At 50.3% G+C, this 18,627-nt stretch overlaps 3 protein-coding genes across 16 annotated transcripts in view; 1 reads left to right on the top strand and 2 right to left on the bottom strand.

Moving 5' to 3' along the window:
- Positions 1–6,227, bottom strand: part of TRPV5 (transient receptor potential cation channel subfamily V member 5) — a 32,510-nt gene extending 26,283 nt beyond the window's left edge. The window contains exons 1-3 of one of the 2 annotated variants that reach the window (XM_053217965.1): positions 3,015–6,227; positions 2,469–2,678; positions 148–245 (exon numbers count right to left, since the gene is read on the bottom strand). In XM_053217965.1, coding sequence (XP_053073940.1) covers positions 148–245; positions 2,469–2,596 — 226 coding nt within the window. In that variant the 5' untranslated portion in view covers positions 2,597–2,678; positions 3,015–6,227. Of the gene's footprint in view, positions 1–147; positions 246–2,468 lie in introns of both variants that reach the window. The other variant, XM_053217966.1, reaches the window with a different exon arrangement.
- Positions 6,228–7,348: 1,121 nt separating this feature from the next.
- LLCFC1 (LLLL and CFNLAS motif containing 1) lies at positions 7,349–8,902 on the top strand. Its single transcript, XM_015084723.3, has 3 exons — positions 7,349–7,517; positions 7,633–7,753; positions 8,341–8,902. Exons 1-3 carry the CDS (start codon positions 7,482–7,484, stop codon positions 8,517–8,519), a joined length of 336 nt encoding a protein of 111 aa, XP_014940209.2. The 5' UTR covers positions 7,349–7,481; the 3' UTR covers positions 8,520–8,902.
- Positions 8,903–9,116: 214 nt separating this feature from the next.
- The window catches only part of KEL (Kell metallo-endopeptidase (Kell blood group)), a 258,323-nt gene continuing 248,812 nt past the window's right edge, over positions 9,117–18,627 (bottom strand). For all 13 annotated transcript variants that reach the window (XM_015084715.3, XM_053217952.1, XM_053217962.1 and 10 more), the window contains 9 exons: positions 13,944–14,054; positions 12,676–12,774; positions 12,362–12,439; positions 11,821–11,921; positions 11,524–11,634; positions 11,314–11,381; positions 10,932–11,101; positions 10,487–10,582; positions 9,117–9,392 (listed from right to left, as the gene is read on the bottom strand). In XM_015084715.3, the coding sequence (XP_014940201.3) occupies positions 9,231–9,392; positions 10,487–10,582; positions 10,932–11,101; positions 11,314–11,381; positions 11,524–11,634; positions 11,821–11,921; positions 12,362–12,439; positions 12,676–12,774; positions 13,944–14,054 (996 nt within the window). In that variant the 3' untranslated portion in view covers positions 9,117–9,230. The remainder of the gene's footprint in view (positions 9,393–10,486; positions 10,583–10,931; positions 11,102–11,313; positions 11,382–11,523; positions 11,635–11,820; positions 11,922–12,361; positions 12,440–12,675; positions 12,775–13,943; positions 14,055–18,627) is intronic.

The raw sequence follows: 18,627 nt of genomic DNA, 5'->3' as shown, positions 1-18,627 counted from the left end.
GGAGTAAGAGAGGAGTGTCAAACACCTCCAAGAGCACCTTGAGGAAGGGGCTCTGGCTCAAGGCTCTCTCCCTGCTTCCTCGCAGAAATTCTCAGCGTCCTGGGGCGAGGCAGGGCAGGTGGCCTGGCTCCATCACACCCAACCCACCTCTCTGTCGGAAATCACAGCTTCGGTCCAGCAGAAGTTTCTTGAGGGCACACAGGTCATTTTCCTTGGCTGCCTGAAGCAGTGGAGACTCTCGGATCCTGGGAGAAGATGAACGTGAGTCCAGTAGAGACAGAATCACTGAGAGGCCAAAGGCAGAGAGAGGATCAGAGACCTTCTCTATGTGGAACAGATACGAGTCACACAAAGTGTGCAGTGACACATTGCAAGGAGTTGTTAACTGGACTCTAGCTGAGGGTCAGACTGGGGTGAGAGTTTCCCCCATGGTTGTGTCATTGCCAGCTCTGCCCAAGTCTGGTGGGGGGTGGTTGGCGGGGGGGAGGCCTCAAGGCTCCAGTGGGCAGAAGACTTGTGGGGGCAGAAGGGGCCCATGCTGCAGAGCTGGTGGCCCTGATGACCCTGACAGGAGGCCATCGGGCCTAGCTGAATCCACCTAAGCTGAGTAAATGTTTTCACCCCTGCTCCCAGGCCTGCTGAGCTAGCTCTCCTTAGGCTAAGGGAGTTAGAGAGACCAGAGGGGCAGAGAGGCAGAGAGGGACCAGCTGTTGGAACTTAGGCGATTTACAAGCCGCCAAAATTCCAAATACCCCTCAGGGCTGCTCAGAGTCAGATCCACGCTGTGGGGGGGGGGGGGGCGGGGGGGGGGTGTGGAGGACGGATTCCTTCCGTGTTTTACCCCATTCATAACTGAGGAGGATCATAGCTTGGGCTCCTCTGGGAACCTAGCAGCTAGGAGCAGAAGCCCTGTGGAGGTATCCGTCCTAAGGCACTTCTTGTCAGTTCATCTTTGTTTCTTCCCTGCCTGGATGAACCAAAAAGCTAAAGCTGCAGGCACAAATCAGATCCCAGGGTGAATACAAGGCAGGGGAGGGTCACGAGGGGAGAAATGAGAGGCAAACAGACTGACCAGTGCTTCCCCTGGTGTCCCCAGGTCCCCCATCCTCTCTTCCAATTGCCCTGTGAGCCAGGGGGAAGAACATTTTTATTTAAAGAAGAAGCTTTTTATCTTGAGGTGGAGCTCAGGTCTGCCCATTAGAAAAGTACTCTCAGGAGGGACCAGCAGAGTAAGGGCCAGCGCCCTCCCCACCTCACCTAGACCCTCAGGGTGAATAGTCCCAGCTCAGGGTAACCAGGGCTAACCTGGCTTCACCCCCTGTGCTGGACGCACCGCACACAGCCTCAGCACCCGGGCCTCTAGCGCACCGCCCTCTGCGGAGGGCAGGTCCAGAACCCAGCTCTCTCTCCAAGACTGCCCTGGCCTCACCCTGAAGTTTCGAGGGAGGTGGGGAGGCCAAAGGTTCCCTCACAGGGCCTGGGGTGGGGGTTGGTGAGCAAGCAGAGAGCCTTTCCCAAATGAGGGCTCCGACTGCAGCCACAGCCAGCTGTACCGTTTGTGAGGCCCAGCGCGAAAGAAAAATGTAGGACTCCTTGTTCGAAAATTAAGAATTTCAACTTGACCACAGCAGCGCATTAAACCAAGTGCAGGGGTTTTCTGCAACATGGGATCCTGTGCCACTGTAGAGGCCACCTGCCCACGAGGCCAGCCCTGGCTGGACCGCAGGCCTGCTACTGTCTGCTCACCCCATCCCCAGGCAGCTCTCAGATGATGCTCTGAGGCAGAGGCCCACCTGCAGGATATAGGTCCCCGCCCTGGCCGCTGCTTTTCCGTGAAACACATCAGCCCCACCTGACCTGCAGGCATCCCCCGGGCAGGCACAGGCCTCATTCAGTCTACCGATGATCCTCCCGACCCAGCATTCCGCTGCACAAAGTAGACACTCAATAAAAGGTAGATAAGCTGAGTTTCCCTCATCAGCTGGTCAGCTCCAGAAGTTCTACAGAACACAGCTCTCCTCCTCTTTTTCACACAAGCAATTTTCCTTCACGCTCATGGGAATGCTTCGCTCTTTCTCCAGGCAACAAGTCTTCCAAAACCTGCAGGATCTCGTGCCTTCCCCGGTAATTTGCTCCCCACCAGCCTTCACCTGCCTGTCCTCCCCCTCCCCCAATCTGCTTTCTTCTATCCTTCTTCTGTTCCCGTCCCTTTCTGTCCCCCAGCCCCCTCCTCCACCAGCCAGGCAGGTTGGAGCTGTAGTGTCACTTTGTCCCTGGCTTCGAATCTACACCGAGTCTCCTCCTGCCCACTGACAGAGGCAGCTGGGGTTCGGAAGGAGTGGGCTGGGTGCACCCGACCACCTGACACTGAATGCTGGGCCGCTGCAAGCAGAGATACAGCAGCGGAGTGGATCAGAGGGTTGGGGGATCAGGGGGAGGCGGGACGTGGCACGACTGGGGCAGCCTACCTCTTCTGTTGCAGCATGTGGGCCTCGTCCAGATGCTGATCCCAGTCCTGCTCTCTGAGCAGCCAGGAGGCCAGAAGTTTCTGGAGTTGGACCCTGGGCCCCTCTGCCTTAGGTGGAGGAGACCCCATATCGTCTTCTTTCAGGCACTGGCAGGTTAGGGAATGTGGTAAAAGGAGCCGGTCTAGGAGTCCACAGAGGAGGAGGCGGGGTCTGTTTGGGGTTGGGACTGAGAGTGAGTATATCTCCAGTGTGACTTGTGTATACAGCGTGCAGTTTGTGGGCGGAGTGTGTGTGTGTGCCGTGAGGTGACTGGGGGCCCTGCCAGGAGAATGTGGCTTTACCTGGAGGGGAGGAGCTCTCTCTAGAGAGCCCCCGGGCACAGAACCTGCTCTAGAGCTGGGAGGGGAGGTGGAGGAGGGAACTTCCTTCCCAGCAGTGGGCTGGGGCTGCAGGGGAGACAGGGGAAGGCTAGGAGACTGTGGGATGCAGAGGGGGAGCAAGGATGAAGCCCAGAATGTGGGCCCCACACGCAAGGTGAGCACTTACTGGGATACAGGAAAGTAGAAAAGTAAAGGCCCTCCAGCTTGACAATCAGGCAGGTTCTGGTTTGAACTCTGGCTCTTGGCCCCTTACAGATCAGTTAAGTGAGCTTCCCAGGCCTTAGTCTTCCAAACTGTAGAATGGGGCCAATAATTGTACTGTCTCATGTGTCTGTAAAGCCTGAGCGTAAGAGTTCAGTGACTATTGGTTCTCCTTCCGCAGATGGGCTCCAAGCCCTGAGCGCTGCTTGTCTGCATTGCGGTCTTTGTGGTTGTCTCTGTTCTCAACCTTGCAGCCAGCCTCCCGGAGGCTTCCAGGCCACGTCCTCAGTGAAACTTCTCTTCCTTCCCAGCTTTGTGGAGCCCCAGTCAGGGGAGACCCCAGAACTGGAACAGCAGGAGCTGAGCCGAGGTGGTGGACAGAGAAATCTGGGGACTCTCTTTGGGAATGATGAGGCAGGACTGAGGACACATCACCTTTTGTGTTATTTTCTAATAGGGTGGTTTCTATTTCTCTTCTGATTGGAAATGCTTGTTTCTGAATTCGAGTCACCTGGGAGATAGATGCGGTACCTGGGAATAGGCTGAGGGCTCTCCCAATTTTCTAAAGAGAAGGGCAGAGCACAGAGAGGGAGGGAGGGTGATGGCCCACGGCTAGTAACAAAACTAGACTGGCTTTAAAGTTGGAAACTTAGCTCCAAATCGTCCGCCATAACTTGCTTTTTCTTCTGAATCTTCGGCCTGTACAGATGTGAGAGACTTGGGGGGACACAGGACCTTGGGGGGTCTTCAGGAGCAGGGGACTCCCCTCTTCTTTTACTACAAGATTGAAGGGTGGACAAAGTGACCTTTATAGAAGGGGAATTGAAAGGAAAACAAATAAGGAAAGGGAGAGGGGATGCCAGAGACCAGGAGGAACCATGCTCTCACCCAGGTGGTAGGGAGATGCCAGCTGGGAAAGGGGAGGGGGGTCACCTTGTAGGGCAACTTTCTGCTTTGCTGGGGGTTGGGGCTGTGTGGGATGGTAATGGCCTCTGAAGCCTTGGGACTTCCAGTCTAAGGAGATGGACTGAGTGATAAGGTTGAGGTGGGGGTTGTAGATGCTCTGATAAGCAGGGACTGGCAGAGGAAGGAGGCCCGCCTAAGAAATACTCAACCCATAAAGCTAATCCTGGAGGCGGTGGGGGCGGGGAGGGGCCGGCCCAGTCAGAGCCGCACAGAGCAGGTACAGGGGGGCTTGCCACCAAGGGCCCCGTCCTTGGGGCTGGGGTTGGGGAGAGAGGGGGGCTCAGCAACAGGTGCCCCCCTCTGGGTCTTCACCCTCTCACTGGCCCAGGCTGGCTGCACAGGTCCAATTCTAAATTTTTTTTTAAATGTCTTTATTTATCTTTGAAGGAGAGAGAGACAGAGCATGAGCGGGGGAGGAGCGGGAAGAGAGAGAGACACAGAATTTGAAGCAGGCTCTAGGCTCTAAGCCGTCAGCACAGAGCCCGATGCTCGAACTCACGAACCGTGAGATCGTGACCTGAGCTGAAGTCGGACACCCAACCAACTGAGCCACCCAGGTGCCCCATTCACAAGTGCACCTCTATGAGGATAGTTTTTGATAAATACAGTACAGTACTGTAAACATATTTTCTCTTCCATATGATTTTCTTAACAATGTATTTCCTCTAGCGTACTTTGTTATAAAAATACAATATATAATACATATAGCATACAAAATATGTGCCAGTCGATAGTTTGCTATGGGTAAGGCTTGTAGTCAACAGTAGACCATTAGTAGTTAGGTTTGGGGGAGTCAAAAATATATACTTGGACTTTTGACTGCTTGGGGGGTTAGTGCCCCTAACCTCGTGTTGTTCGAGGGTCAGCCGTACCCCTGATCTTTAAGGAGTTGCCTGCTCTCCGCTGGCTTTCTCCCCTGATTCCTTCTCCTTTGTCATAGCCCCCTCTGCCACCTTATTTCTCCCTCATCCCTTCTCATGCTCCCTCAGCCTTCAGTGGACAAGAACACCTAGGACCCCTCTCCCCCCAGGTAGCAGCTTCCCTCAGTGTCAGGAGAGTCCCTGATGGCCCCTAGGGGACCAGGAGCCCCTCACTACACTTTCAGGTCCCAGAGCCTCTTGGTGTCAAAGCAGTCAGAACTCTTATTTGGATGTGATGTAGGGAGAGGGAAATGCATCATGCCTGGATTTTATCTTTTTAGGAAATACACTCCCACCCCACATACCCACAGCCATGTAAGGAAAGGATTTGAATACACTTTAAAACATTAATAGTGATTAGCACTGAATAGTGGAATTACTGACCCTTTTTGTTTTCCAGACTTCTTAAATTGCTGTTGTACTAAAACAAATTAAATTCCTGCTCGAATTGTCTCTCCCAACACAGGGAACCAGCAGCAGGTGGTGAGGAAATGCAAGGAACGGTGGTCAGTACAACCCAGTTCTTTTCACGCCTGCCTGTCCCACCCCCAGCGGCCCTCCCCATCCACACACACTGAGCCTGGGTTGGCTTCTCTTTTTGCCAGGAACCAAGAAGCTCCTCCCCCAAAGTAACCAGATTAGTGACTTTTTTCCACCCAAGCATTGTTTCCTGGACATGAAGGTCAATGAGTGCACGGTAGGGGTGAACAGGGTCACCTGCTTACTTGAATCTTTCTTCCCCCACCGTCCAGTGACCTCGTGTACCACTCCCCAGTCACTTGGCCTGGGTGGGCAGGAAGTATACAAGAGGTTGCAGCTGTCCCAGGGGGGCCTCCTGGTGAGCACTCTGCTAGCAGAGGTCCAGCTGTACTCCACGTCTACAATTCCGTCTTCCAGAAAGGGTACACGTTCCTGCACATGCACTTGGTGGTTCACTCAGGCGTGGGATGCATGGGCTCCACGAGTGGTGTGAGAGGGTTGTGATAGCTCAAGTGTGCCCACAATCTCCTCCCACCTGCCCCAGCACCTGCCCTGTAGCTCCTGGCCTGCATTGCTTTCTGGTTTACCAGGGCAGGACTCCATCCTACCTCCCCAATCCCACCTGCCCCATCCCCAGCCATCTCTGCTCTGGGAAGCAGATAATTAGCCACCGCCCATTACTGCCAGCAGGTCTGTGCTCACCAGCTTCACAGGCCTGGCAGGCATTGGGGCTTTGAGGCAAGTTTCTGGAAATCTGTTATTTGGGATCCTGGCCTCACTGCCATGCTGCTGCTTCTTTAAAGACTCTAACTACAGGGCACCTAGGTGGCTCAGTCAGTTGAGTGTCCAACTCTTGATTCCATTCAGGTCATGATCTCACAGCTCGTGAGTTCAAGAGCCCGCGTTGGGCTCTGTGCTGACAGCGCAAGGCCTGCTTGGGATTCTCTCTCTCTCTCTCTCTGCCCATTCTCTTTCTGTGTCTCTCTCTGCCCCTCCCCAGCTCATATGCATGCTCTCTCTCTCTCAAAATAAATAAATAAAACTTAAAAAAAAAGACTCTGCTTCCATCAAGCAAGGAGTTTGAAGAATGAGCCTCTAACAACTTTTTCTTTGTGTCTGAGAGTATGAGGGGCTGTAAAATGAGAGAAGAGGGGTTTGTCTACCAGTTCAAGAGGCCAAAGGCTTAGGGAGAGGAAAGTCTAGGGGAGGGTGAAGAATGAGGGAATGATTTCTGCTTGGGCACAGGGTACCCCATTCTCTGTCTCTCTCTATGTACACATTCATGTGTGTGTGTGTGTGTGTGTGTGTGTGTGTGTGTGTGTGTGCATGTACACGCACACACACCGTGTACTCTTTTCTCCCCCAACACCTATGCCTCTCTACCTTCCTCTGTTTTGGTGGACCTGAGTTTCAGGTACAGCCCAGGACTTGAGGATCTGATATTTCCACATCTGCTCTGGGCCACATTCTATACAAGCCACTTACCTTAGAGAATGGCTGCATGGAAGAGAGGAAGCTGTGATGTTTGGAATCAAAAGAGGTGGTCAAGGGGCACCTGGGTGGTTCAGTCGGTTAAGTGCCTGACTCTTAATTTTGGCTCAGGTTATGATCTTGAGGTTTGAGCCCTGTGTTACACTCTGCACTGACAGCATGGAGTCTACTCGGGATCCTCTCTCCCTCCCTCTCTCTCAAAATAAATAAATAAACACTAAAACAAAAAGAGGTGGTTGAGAGTCCTGCTCCGCCCTTTATTGTCTGTGTGATGTTAAGCAGAAGAGTCATTTCTTTTGTGAACCTCAGTTTCCTCATCTATATGATGGGTATGATGACACTACTACTTTGAGTCCCAGTTGCTATATCGATCTCATGATGTAATGGATGTGAAAGTACTTCACAAACTCTGAAGTCATTTTGTTGCCCTCCACAGGGTGATGCAGTAGGATCATCCTAGAAGCCTCTGCTGGCTACTCACCACTCTCTTGCCTGGCAAGGGAACTCTCTAGTGACCTGAATGAGGGGCAGGCCCGTGGCTGTGATGTCACAAAGCTCATGACGTCAGAGGTCCTATGGAAGGGAAGGGAAGAAAATGGTGCAGGGAAGTGGTAAGGGCTGGGACAGGGACAGGGGAGGGAGGTGGGGGGAGCCGACTGGGCATAGGGGAGTAGGGAAGACCAAAGGTGGTGGATGGGCAGGCCCATGACTTCCCTGGGCTCCCAGCTCTGCAGGGCAGCATTCCTGGCCGCCATCTTGCTGCTGCTGCGGGTCAAGGGAGCGAAGCTTCAGAAAGGCAGCCTGGATCCCAACGAGAGGAGTCAGAACGAGAAAACACCCTCCACAGGTAGGACAACAGTGTCTGGAACTAGGGATCAGACCTCTTTGGACTCAGCCCCCCAGTTCCTATCAGGCTGGAGTGAAACCTGAGATAGGTCGGGTTGTGGGGAGAGAAGCCCAGTCCCTTATTATTGTAGCGTGAGAGAGTCAGGTAAAGGGTTTAGAACAGGGTTCTTAGCGGGGGACGTATTCAGAGACATACCACGGGCTGGCTAGAGCACCACACAGGTGGCTTTCGTGTGTATGGGCAAGGGTGCATTTATCTTGGAAGAGGTTGTAGTTTCCATCCCTTCCCTGGGGTGGTCCCTCCAACCCCAAGTGTTGTAATGCTTTGGAGGAGGCCGTTTGAGGTAGAAATGGGGTATGTGCGCACCTGAGTTGGGGCTGTGATTGAATACAGACCAGAGGAGACCTCCAGATGGAGCACCGCCTCCTTGGCCAAGGATAAGGGGATGCACAATTGGGCCAAAAGCCCCAGGCCCTAACTTCTTCTCAGACTCTCTAACTTCATCACCTTTCTGGTATAGGCCAGGATCGGGGCAGGGGCAGGTTAGGATCGGCCCTTTCAGTGCCTCCCCCTCTCCACGGTTGCAGACCAGGATCAAGAGAACTTTGAAGAGCACTTTGTGGCCTCCTCCGTGGGGGAGATGTGGCAGGTTGTGGACATGGCTCAGCAAGAGGATGACGGGACATCAGACACAGCAGCCCTTCGTGACCACCTATTTAACCTAGCCTTCTGCTTCAATCTGGCCAGCATCATGGTTTTTTTATGAGAGACATTGAGGCTGAGGTGGTAGCCTGGCTCCTGGATGAGGACCTTGCTATCTACTTCCGCTTCATGATAGCTTACTGACCCCCTCTTCCCCACCGGGCTCCAGGTCACTACTCCCAAGGGGAGGTGTACACACAGTTTCCTGCCTCTCGCCAGTGGCTCGTCACCTCAGGATGCAGCATCTGAGAGATCCTGGTGCTGGCCTTTCAACTGTCCATTGCCCCAGCCTGACCGCCTTGCCACGCTCTGAGCACCTTCTCCCAGGTCCGGAGACACCAGACCCACAGCCTTCTCTTTCCCACACCTCTCCCGGGTCTGCTCTGGACAGCACATTAGGGGAAAGAGGCAGCAACAATAAAAGTAATAGCAGTAAAGTCCTGAAAACATTTGGGGACAGCTTTCTGAGACTTAACCAAAGCCCTTTTGTCTCTAACTGGTCTGTTTAATCACCCAACCTTTGGCCCACTGACCTTTAGACCCATTGGTTTCTTCACTTTTCTTGTGTCTACAGAATTCTCTTGGCATTTTCTCCTCTTATCTTCTCTGACTTCTAGGCATAGAACATATTAGGAAAGAGTCATTAATGGACAGTCAGAAGCCAAGTGCCAGCTTTTATTTTTGGAAGGGAAAGGGAAAGGAGATAGCGTCTGAGTCCATGGTTGGGGCAGGGAGGTGTTGTTACATCTAAGTTGGAGTCTCTGTGGTAGCCAGGTTACCAGAGCTGGCAGCGTTTGGAGGGGTTCATGAGGGCACCACGCGGACAGTGGAAGTGTCTGGCAAAGGCTTGCGTGTTGCTGAGAGGCCCATGTACTCGAAGCATGGGAGGGCTGTGAGGATCCTGGGGTTCCCAGGTGCTGGGCTCCCTACACATCACCTGTGGAGAAAGAGAGGTCCACGCAGGGTAAGGAGAAGAGCAGAATAGTAGGGTCCATCAGGGTCAGGAGGACGAGGCAGACCTGGTGCCAATGTAGTGACTAGGGACAGCAGACAGAGATGAGAGCAGAGATAGGGCCACACATTTGTATGTAATTTATTGTTTTATAAGTTTATTTATTTATTTTGATAGAGAGAAAGAACGTGACAGGGGCAGAGAGAGAGATGGAGAGAGAGAATCCCAAGCAGGCTCCACACTGTCTAGTGCAGAACCCGATGTGGGGCTCGAACTCACAAACTGCAAGATCATGACCTAAGCTGAAGTCTGATGCTTAACCAACTGAGGTACCTAGATGCCCCTGTAGGTCATTTATCTGGTAGGATGTGTGTGAGGGAGGGCATGGGCTGTGTAATCAGATCATTCGTAAGTGACTGAAAGGTGGGGAGGTGGGGTTTATTGTAAAAACTCCGTGAGGGAGTCTTTTTTATTTTTATTTTTTAGAGAGGATGAGGGAGAGAGAGAGAGAGAGAGAGAGAGAGAGAGAGAGAGAGAGAGAGAGAGAATCTTAAGCAGGCTCTGTGCTGGGTCTCAATCTCATGACCCTGGGATCATGATCAGAGCTGAAATCAAGAGTCAGACACTCAACTGACTGAACCACCCAAGCGCCCTGAGGGGTCTTTAAGTATACTGAGGAACTGGGGACAGTGTCTGTTGAGGGAGCATGTGGTACTCATGTGAGGACCTGGGGGGTTGAGGTCTCCAACAAGGAATATGGTCTATAGACAGTCTGTCGAAGGTTCGTTTTTTAGGAGAAATGAAAGAAGAAAAAGTTGGGTTCATCTCAGAGAGGGATTTGGCAGTAGAATTTTTTTCTGTTTTTGAAGAGGGTGATGAGTTTGGTAGAAGAATTTATAGAAATATGAAAAGATGGTCCCAAGGAGCATGTATGAAAAGATGACAGCGGGGACATCTGTGGCAGAGGGTTGGGGCTGTTTGGGGGAAGGTGTTTCAGGGAGGCACCCCTCTTCAAGCATTGCCAATAAGGTACTTATCTGACATGGAGCGAGCTGCGGAGGGAGGTGGCCGCTGCCTACCTGGGCATAGCTTCGGAAGAAGAGCTGTAGAGGGCTGAGGTCCAGGTTGGGCAGGATAGTCTCTCCGTAGTACCCTAACAGCCTCCTGCTGTACGCCTGGATATGGGGGTGGGATGGCAAGTAACCCTTAGACTCTGGACCCATGGCCACTTAGAAGTCTGATGCCCCACCCACAATGCCAAAAACCAGTTCACGGCCCTTTTGCCCAAGTTCCACAGACACACTGGTCTGAGCCAGGAAAAAAAATGTACTTGTGAGATCTATAGATAACCTAGAAAAGAGGGATCTGTGGGGTCAGAGGGGGATTCCCAGACTGCCATCTGCTCAGTGAGGGTGTGAAGGGCAGGAGGCTTTACAGCTATGTTTGCACAAGGGATGGTAGAAGGAAAAACCTGTGAAGACAGAATGGCTCTCAATAGATCCTGGCCCTTGGGATTGGAGTTACCTGCAGTGCAATGGCCAGCCCCCCGATGTCGGCGGCATTCTCCAGTAGTGTCCAAGAGCCATTGAAGGAGAGTCCGCTGGGTAACGGAATGGATTGGTAGTGGCGTTTCAGGCACAGCAGCGCCCCCTGTCGGGCATGGGTGTCACAGGCTGGGCAGCCCCCAGGGAGTACTGTTGAAAATGGGGCAAGGGAAAGGAATGGTGAGATATGGAGTAAGGATGAGGACCAGGGGGTACCACAGACTGGGCTAGCCCCCCAAAGCATTGCTAAAGATTCTTAACTGTGCCACCTGGAGCCCTCCCTTTCTCTTCCTTTGGCCTCGTTTAGGGCCTTCACCTGGATTCCCAATGGTCCCACCTCCCAATGGCCCACTGTTACCCACACAGCTGGGAGAAGATGTGCAGCAGCTCATGGGCCATAATGCTGCCAGCAGCGCCAAAGTTCACGGCTCTGGGAAAACAAAGGTTTATCTTACTCCGAGAGTCCTTCAAAGTTTTTGACCCCAGTTCGCCAACCATGAATCCTATACATCATCATGTCTGTCCATCGCCCTTGGGAAATCCCCTGCCCACCCTCATAGAACGGCCCCTACCTGGGGTAGCCAGGGTGGAAGAATGGAGGTTGGAGGAGTCCGGCTGGGAAGACCACCACATGGTCAGATATTGAATAGTAAGCACTGACCCCCCAGGTGGACACCTGCCACCTATGGGAAGAGCACGTATGAACACCAGCTCCGTCACGTATGGCCCTGCCCACCAGACATATGGGAGGCCCCACCCTCCCAACTACTGTCACCGTTCCTTTTCCCTCAGGCCCCCAGCTTTGTTTCCTGCTAATCTTGAATAGGCATTTCTGGGATGCAGTGTCTATGTCTCCCTTGCTCCTATACCTGTGCTGGGGGAAAGACTGCAAGAAGTTCTGGACAATTCTAGCTCGGAGAGATCGGACACAGCTCAGGAAGGACTGCAGGTAGCTGGGTCCAAGCTGTATCTGGGAGGAGGCAGGAGGTGACTCGGATACACAGAGACAAATACGGATGCACACTGATATATGCCGATGGGTACATCTGAACACAGACGGTAAGCCCCGACATACAGACATTCGCAGTACAGTAGAAAGCAGCACAATGACACCACATTGATGCAGACAGGCTTCACATGAATCAGCGCACAGATAAACACACTCGGGCAAGTCCCAAGAATGTATGCGTGCATATGTGCACACACACTTATTGTGACCTGAAAAGGTTCCTTTCTTTTGCTGGCAAGACCCACAGTGTGGATATTCACCCATAAAACCCAGCCAACACCAGGGCAAGGAAGGGGTCAGTTAGAATAGCCCAGGGCAAACAGATTGTCTGCCATTTGGGCGAGTCAGAAGGTGAGGAGAAGCTGAGGACTAATGAGGAGCTGGCAAGGGCAGGGACCCACATCGTTGTATTCCTCCCTGGCCAGTGATGGCTTCAGGGCCCATTCTGGGCCCCCCATCTTCACCTGCAGTTGGGTGACCTGGGGAGAGACACAAAAGGTAGAAGAAACCTAGCTACCCCAAGTCTATCGAAGGGAATTTCTTGTGTTCACTGCCCTGGTCCCACCTTTTATATTGTCACCAGGATGTGTATATGGCATACTGGTGTTTACATTGCCATGTGTTCTTGTGCCTTTGCATTGTCTTTCTGTCACTGTGATCTCTGGGCCCAAAACTCAATTCCACCCTTACTTCTGTCTCTCACTCCTGGACTTACCCTATCCTGGGCCTCTTTCCGGGTCTTCTCATCCATCCAGGGAACCCTCCTGAGGCGAGTGATGAGGGTGTCCTTGATTGCAGTGAATAGTTCCATGGCCTGTGTAGGGGCCCGGATAGAGACACAGGATCAGGGTCAGCCTTGGTCTGGGTTCCTGCCCCATGGGCCTCTAGGAAGGGCCTTGGCCCCAGGGAGCTACCAGAGAAGGGGGAAGAACTCCAAAGAGAAAGCAGAAAGTAATATTTACTAGGTGACTGGAAACCCAGGGCACAGAGATCTGTGGAGACAGAAAGGAGGTACCAAGAACATAAAGGGAAGGTGGGAGCTGTCAGTCCTGAGGGTCGATAGGGAAGACAGTTCCTTTCCGTGGGGAGATCTCAGGCTGCCAGGGGAGGGAGATGCTGTCCTTACCCTTGGCCAACAATCCACTCAGAAAACAAAGGAAGAGGACCATCATTCCCTTCTCTGTTCTTGAGAACCCTTCTCCTCACACTCTTTTTATTAAGGCATGCATTTCCTCTCTCCATCTTTCTGGGCTCTTCAGCTTTCCAACAAGCTGAAGTTTTCCCAGCTTCACAACTGACTGTGTAGTTACTGCTTTCCCAGCCATCTACCATCTTGTTTGTATCCTTTCTTGATAGAGGAAAATGGATGACAATATTTGAAGCCTGAATTCAAATCCTGACTCTACTTTTTGGTAGTTGTGTGACCTTGGACAAGTTATCTAACCTCTCTGTGCTTCAGTTCTCTCTTCTCTAACGTTAGGATAATACTAGCAATTAAAGTAGTTCATGCCAAGTGCTAACAACAGTGTTAGCCACATAGTAGGCACGCAAAGACTACTCAGTACTCATTTACTTGCACTTCTTAAGATGATATCATTCCATTCTCATACCATTTCCTGTGTTGTTAAAAAATCATAGATAAACAGGGAGTAGCCATAGAGGCCACGGAGTTCAATTTTCTCATTTTATGGTTGAAGAAGCATAAGAGCAGGGAAGTTGGGAAACTTACCCAAATTCGTGCATGTTGTATACACTTGTGTCTCATAGCAAAACTAGGCAAACCCTAGGGACACAGCATGGCCTAGCCTCCTTTGGCATCCCTCTCATAGTTCACTCTTTCTCTCTGTGACTGGCTGACACCCCCACCCTCCGCCACCCCCAACCATGCAGACCATCAAGAAGGGCACAGTGAATAGAATTAGGAGAGAATGGTTGGGTGGGAAGGGGTAGAGAGACATGGGCTGGGGAAGAGCCCTCACATACAGCACTTTGGGTTTTCGGACTGAAGGCCTCATGAATAAACAAGGCTGCCAGGGTAGGCTCGAAGAAGGTTCCTGTCTCCTCTACACACTTCATCCATCGAGGGCTGGTGGGCTGCAGAGACAAAACTCGAATGAATGGCTCCTGTCAAGGGTTCTTTCTCATCCATCTCTCCAGGTCAATCTTGTCTAGATCTTGACCCCCAGAGGATACTCTCTTTCCTGGTCTTTCTGGGTTTGTCCCACTTTACTTCATTTTCCCTTTTGGTGATACACGTGGGCTATTGCTGCTTGGTAAAAAGGGGTTTACGTCTTCCAGGATTAGTCTCGTGAGCCTGGATTGGGCAAATCATCCTTATTTATTGACTATTGAATTGAACGCAAGTCCTCTCTGAGGTGGTATTCTGGAGAACAGAAAGGCTCCTGGATAGGAGAGGACTACATACCAAACCTCTTACCATAGAAGGTCTGTTGGCCACTCCATCCCCACCCGCCACATGCACCACACTGGTAGCCCAGCCAAGGCAGCCACACTTCCATGTTTCTTTATCTAAAATGGAAACTGGAGAAGGTAATTCTTCTCTTCTTTTCTGCCCCTCTCCCTGCCTCTCCAAATGGTTACCGTGGATCATATGATAGGACCTTGTCTTATAAAGAAGAAAACGGTCAGAGTGAAAATGGGTTTTAGACCCCATACTCTTTGGTAGGAGAAGGGGACAAAAGAAAAGACTAAACATGAATTCAGAGAGCTAAGAAACTTTGGATGAAATCAGGGAAAATAGTATGAGATGAGGGACATTATCAACTTCAAAGGCAGAAAGATGGTTAGACAAAAACTCAGTAGAGTCTTGGGCAACTGGGGTGTTTTTAGCACAGGGACAGAAAAAATAAGCAACATAAGAGAGAGATGCTCGGTGGAGGGAGGGGGGGATGTTTGTAGTGGGCTTGGATGGCTTTGAGGAGCTGACCATGAAGGGGGCCCAGAGATGACACAAGACAAACAGAGAAACATGCCCAAGGGGCTTAGGGTGAGAGCACCAGCCTGGGGGAGAGCTGAGCTGGGACTTTGAAAACACAGCTAACATGCCAGTTTGGGTTAAGTGGGATGAAGTCACAAGACTCCATTACTGTAACTTATTTACTCTTCACAGATCTCCTCACAGGGAAGATGGTTAGGCTGCTACCACGCTTTCTGGTGCCAAAATTAGAGAGAGAGTTTGTGGGGCTTCCCACAAGAGAGGAAACAGAAATGGAAGACCAGTATTGTTGTCACAGTATTGTTGTCACTCCTGGGCCTCTGCCTGTTAGGACATTTACCATTTTGGAGGCTGCTCCAGACCTGGTTGCCCACATTTTTTGTTCTTGTCCCCTCACTGTGAGGTCTGTTAAGGACTTCTCCTCTTGTGAGGATAAGGAGTCAGATGCTTTCTATTGTGTATTAGTGGCAGCTCTAAAACACAACTGTGAAAAGCAAAGATGAAGTGAAAGGAAACATGGATCTGATGGCCATGACTGGGTCAAGGGCAGGATCTGCGGGCCACCTTCAGTGTCTGTCCCTCTCCCACAGCCCTCCTGACAAAGGGCTTGGATTGGAGACTGCCTTTCATCAGGCTGTTGGTGTGGGAGGTAGGCTCTACCGCTGGAGCAGCAGCAAATGCATCAACCTTCAGCTTGGTAGTGTGATCTGCCTGCCCTTTTCACACCTCCTGGTTCTTGAGCTGTTTCCTGATCCCTTCTGCTAATGCCCACCCATTTCTCCAAAAGCTTTTGCCTCTTCCATGCCTGTGCTCATAGCTTGGGCCACAGCAGACTCTGACCTGGTTCCTGGAGAACACAGATGCCACATCAGACTACCCATTGCTAACTCCTGTGAAACTCTGAGATTCTTTTCATCACTGTTGTGCTGGGTCACATCTCCCATGAGCAGGAAAATGACTTCCAGAATCTCTAAATAAATGTCGGTCTCAGGGATGGAGGTTGACAGGTTAAATATTCATCTACTGGGGGTTATGAGTATCCACGCTGTCTCTCAAGACATGGAATGACACAGCATACCATATGTATTAAAAATATATGAGACAAAGAGAAATATAGGGAACAATCATTGCCATAATATAAAAAAATGAAAGAAATACTTCAGATCCAAGATATTGACACCTAGTAGATTAATTTTAGGGAACAAAAGAAAAGTTGCAGATATAAGCTTAGAACCATAAGTAATAACACTTTAAGAAATAACAGAAATCAGAAAAAATTCCAGGAGTCTGGAGGAAACAAAAATGTTCTTAAGTTGCCATAGAGGGAAAGAGATTTTGGAGATTACAGGCCAGCCAGGAATCCTTAATGCTAATTTCTAAAGGAAATTCTAGAATGAGTCATTGGACTGATCATTTTTGAATATTTGGAAAATAGTATGTAACTACTAAGGGATTTCTGGGGATCACTGAGGACAAATAATGCCAAAATAATAACAATTTTTCTGGTTCAAAGCTTCATCAAACCAGGATAAGCTAAGAGAGCCAGAGTCATGAACTCAGGTAGGGGCCATGTGGTGATGTAACTGAGAAGCAGCCAGCATCAGGCCCATGGGGCATGGAGGGGCCAGGGCAACGGGTACAGCACAGCCGGGCTGAAGAGAGCTGCACCACTCAGCCCCAGTCACTTGTGACCCCTGGAGAAGCCTAGTCTGGTGCTGCTCAAGCTTCCCATGTACCACACACACACACACACACACACACACACACACACACACATGCTGGAAATGTGACTATCAACACACCATCTCCTAATTTTTGACTTCTGGTGATTAACTAAAAGTTTGTAAAAAGCTTTAAGGCCAAGAAAACACATGTATTGGCCAGATTCATCCTCAAGGAGCTACCAAATACTACCTCTGAACAGAGAATTCAGTATTTACCAAATGTGGGTTATTAACTTAAACCCCTGCACTTCAGCTACTCGAACTGTCACCATAAGAGTACTACCTGTTCTACCTCCCTGGCAGCACCGCTCAGGAGATCAGGTGAAGCAACACATCAAAATCATTCTGTAAATCTTAATGTACTCCCTCACTGTGTTAGCACTGGTTTCATGGAGGCTTTTAGTAAAACCGCAAATTGAGTCCTTGTGAATTAGATGGAGAACTCTGTGTTGGAAGATAGTGTAATTTGTGTGGCTTCATAACTGGCTGAACCATAAAGAAACATTAGTGATTAATGACTCCAAGTCCGCATGAGCTTTCCTGACCCACTTGTACGCACTCCCCACCTAGCATGCCATGTCTCTGGAGTGTTTCTCCATAACACTAATCACGCCCTAATATATTTTATTCACTTAGTTTATTGTCTTTCTTCCTTCATCAGTGCATAAGTGTCTGAGGGCAGGGACCTCTGTCTTTTATTCATGTGGTGGTCTGAGCTGATAGCTCAGAACCCAACTCAGGGCTCAAACCCACGAACCACAAGATCAAGACCTGGGCCAAAGTCAGACACTCAACTGACTGAGCCACCCAGGCACCCCACCAGAAAACCCTTTAAACTCTCTAGGCAACTGCCTCTGTCCCACCTCCTGCATGGAGATCCACCACTGCCATTCAAAACCTCCCTCATGTGTCCCTCTTGGGAACTCTGAGCATTTGTTGTGTGAGCCAGAGTCTTTGGGGAACGCAGCTACACCCATTCATTCACTCCACGTGCAGCTGCTGTTGTGCTACAAGGACAGGGCTGGGTGGTTGCAACACAGACTGTAATGGGCCACAAAACCAAAAGTATTTACTATCTTGACCTTTGTAGAAAAAATTCCCAAACTCATTTTCTGTTTTCCTACCCACTCATTCCTCAATCCTGCATAGTATGTGATTAACAACATGTCCTGATGAGCAGGACTGATCTGTTTTGAAACCTGTTCCTTCACTTATGAGCTGTGTGGTCTGGGGAAAGTCACTTGCCCTTTCTGAGGACCTCGGAGTGTTTCTGGAGAATTAAATAAAATCATCCACGTTAAGTGTTCCATGCAGTGCCTGATACACAGTAACCCTCATATCAACTGTTATTCTATTTGTTGGTAGAACTTGACTCAATTTTCAAGCCCAAGGACAACTATAAATCCTAATGGGTATAATGAGGATGGACACAATAGATAAAACAGATGTATAGAAGTATACAAAAGATGGCGGCTTCAGCAATTTATAAGACTTTCCTGTCCTTTAAATGTGATTTCAATATTGGCCCATTTACGTCCTTCAAGAAGTGCCATCAGACCATGGTTCTGGGATTGACAGGAAGCTATTGGTTGACAGGGATTTTGTAGCAATGTTAACTAAGAGGAGCTGGAGCCCTGTCAGCCTCATCCGTGTCAAGAGAAAGGCTGGACAGAAGCTTCTTGGGCACTTACCAACCTGAGAAAAGTCCCAAAAAGGAGTGTTTTCCTGTTGTTTTGTTTGTTTGGTTGGTTGTTTCTTAGCCAAAGGATTAAGCACACAGACCCTGGAGCCAGACTGCCAGAATTCAAATCCTAGATCTACCAACTTACTAGGTGTAATACCTTGAGCAAGTTCCTTAGCTTTTGTGCCACAATTTCCCTGTCATAAAACAGGAATAAAATGATGTGCCTGCCTCACAGGATTCTTCTGAGGATTAATTCGGTTCATATCTATCTAAAGGGTTTAGAAAAATGTCTCACTCCTGGAG

The sequence above is a fragment of the Acinonyx jubatus genome, chromosome A2, assembly GCF_027475565.1.
Source record: "Acinonyx jubatus isolate Ajub_Pintada_27869175 chromosome A2, VMU_Ajub_asm_v1.0, whole genome shotgun sequence".
NCBI lineage: Eukaryota > Metazoa > Chordata > Mammalia > Carnivora > Felidae > Acinonyx > Acinonyx jubatus.
This window is presented reverse-complemented; position numbering and strand designations above follow the sequence as displayed.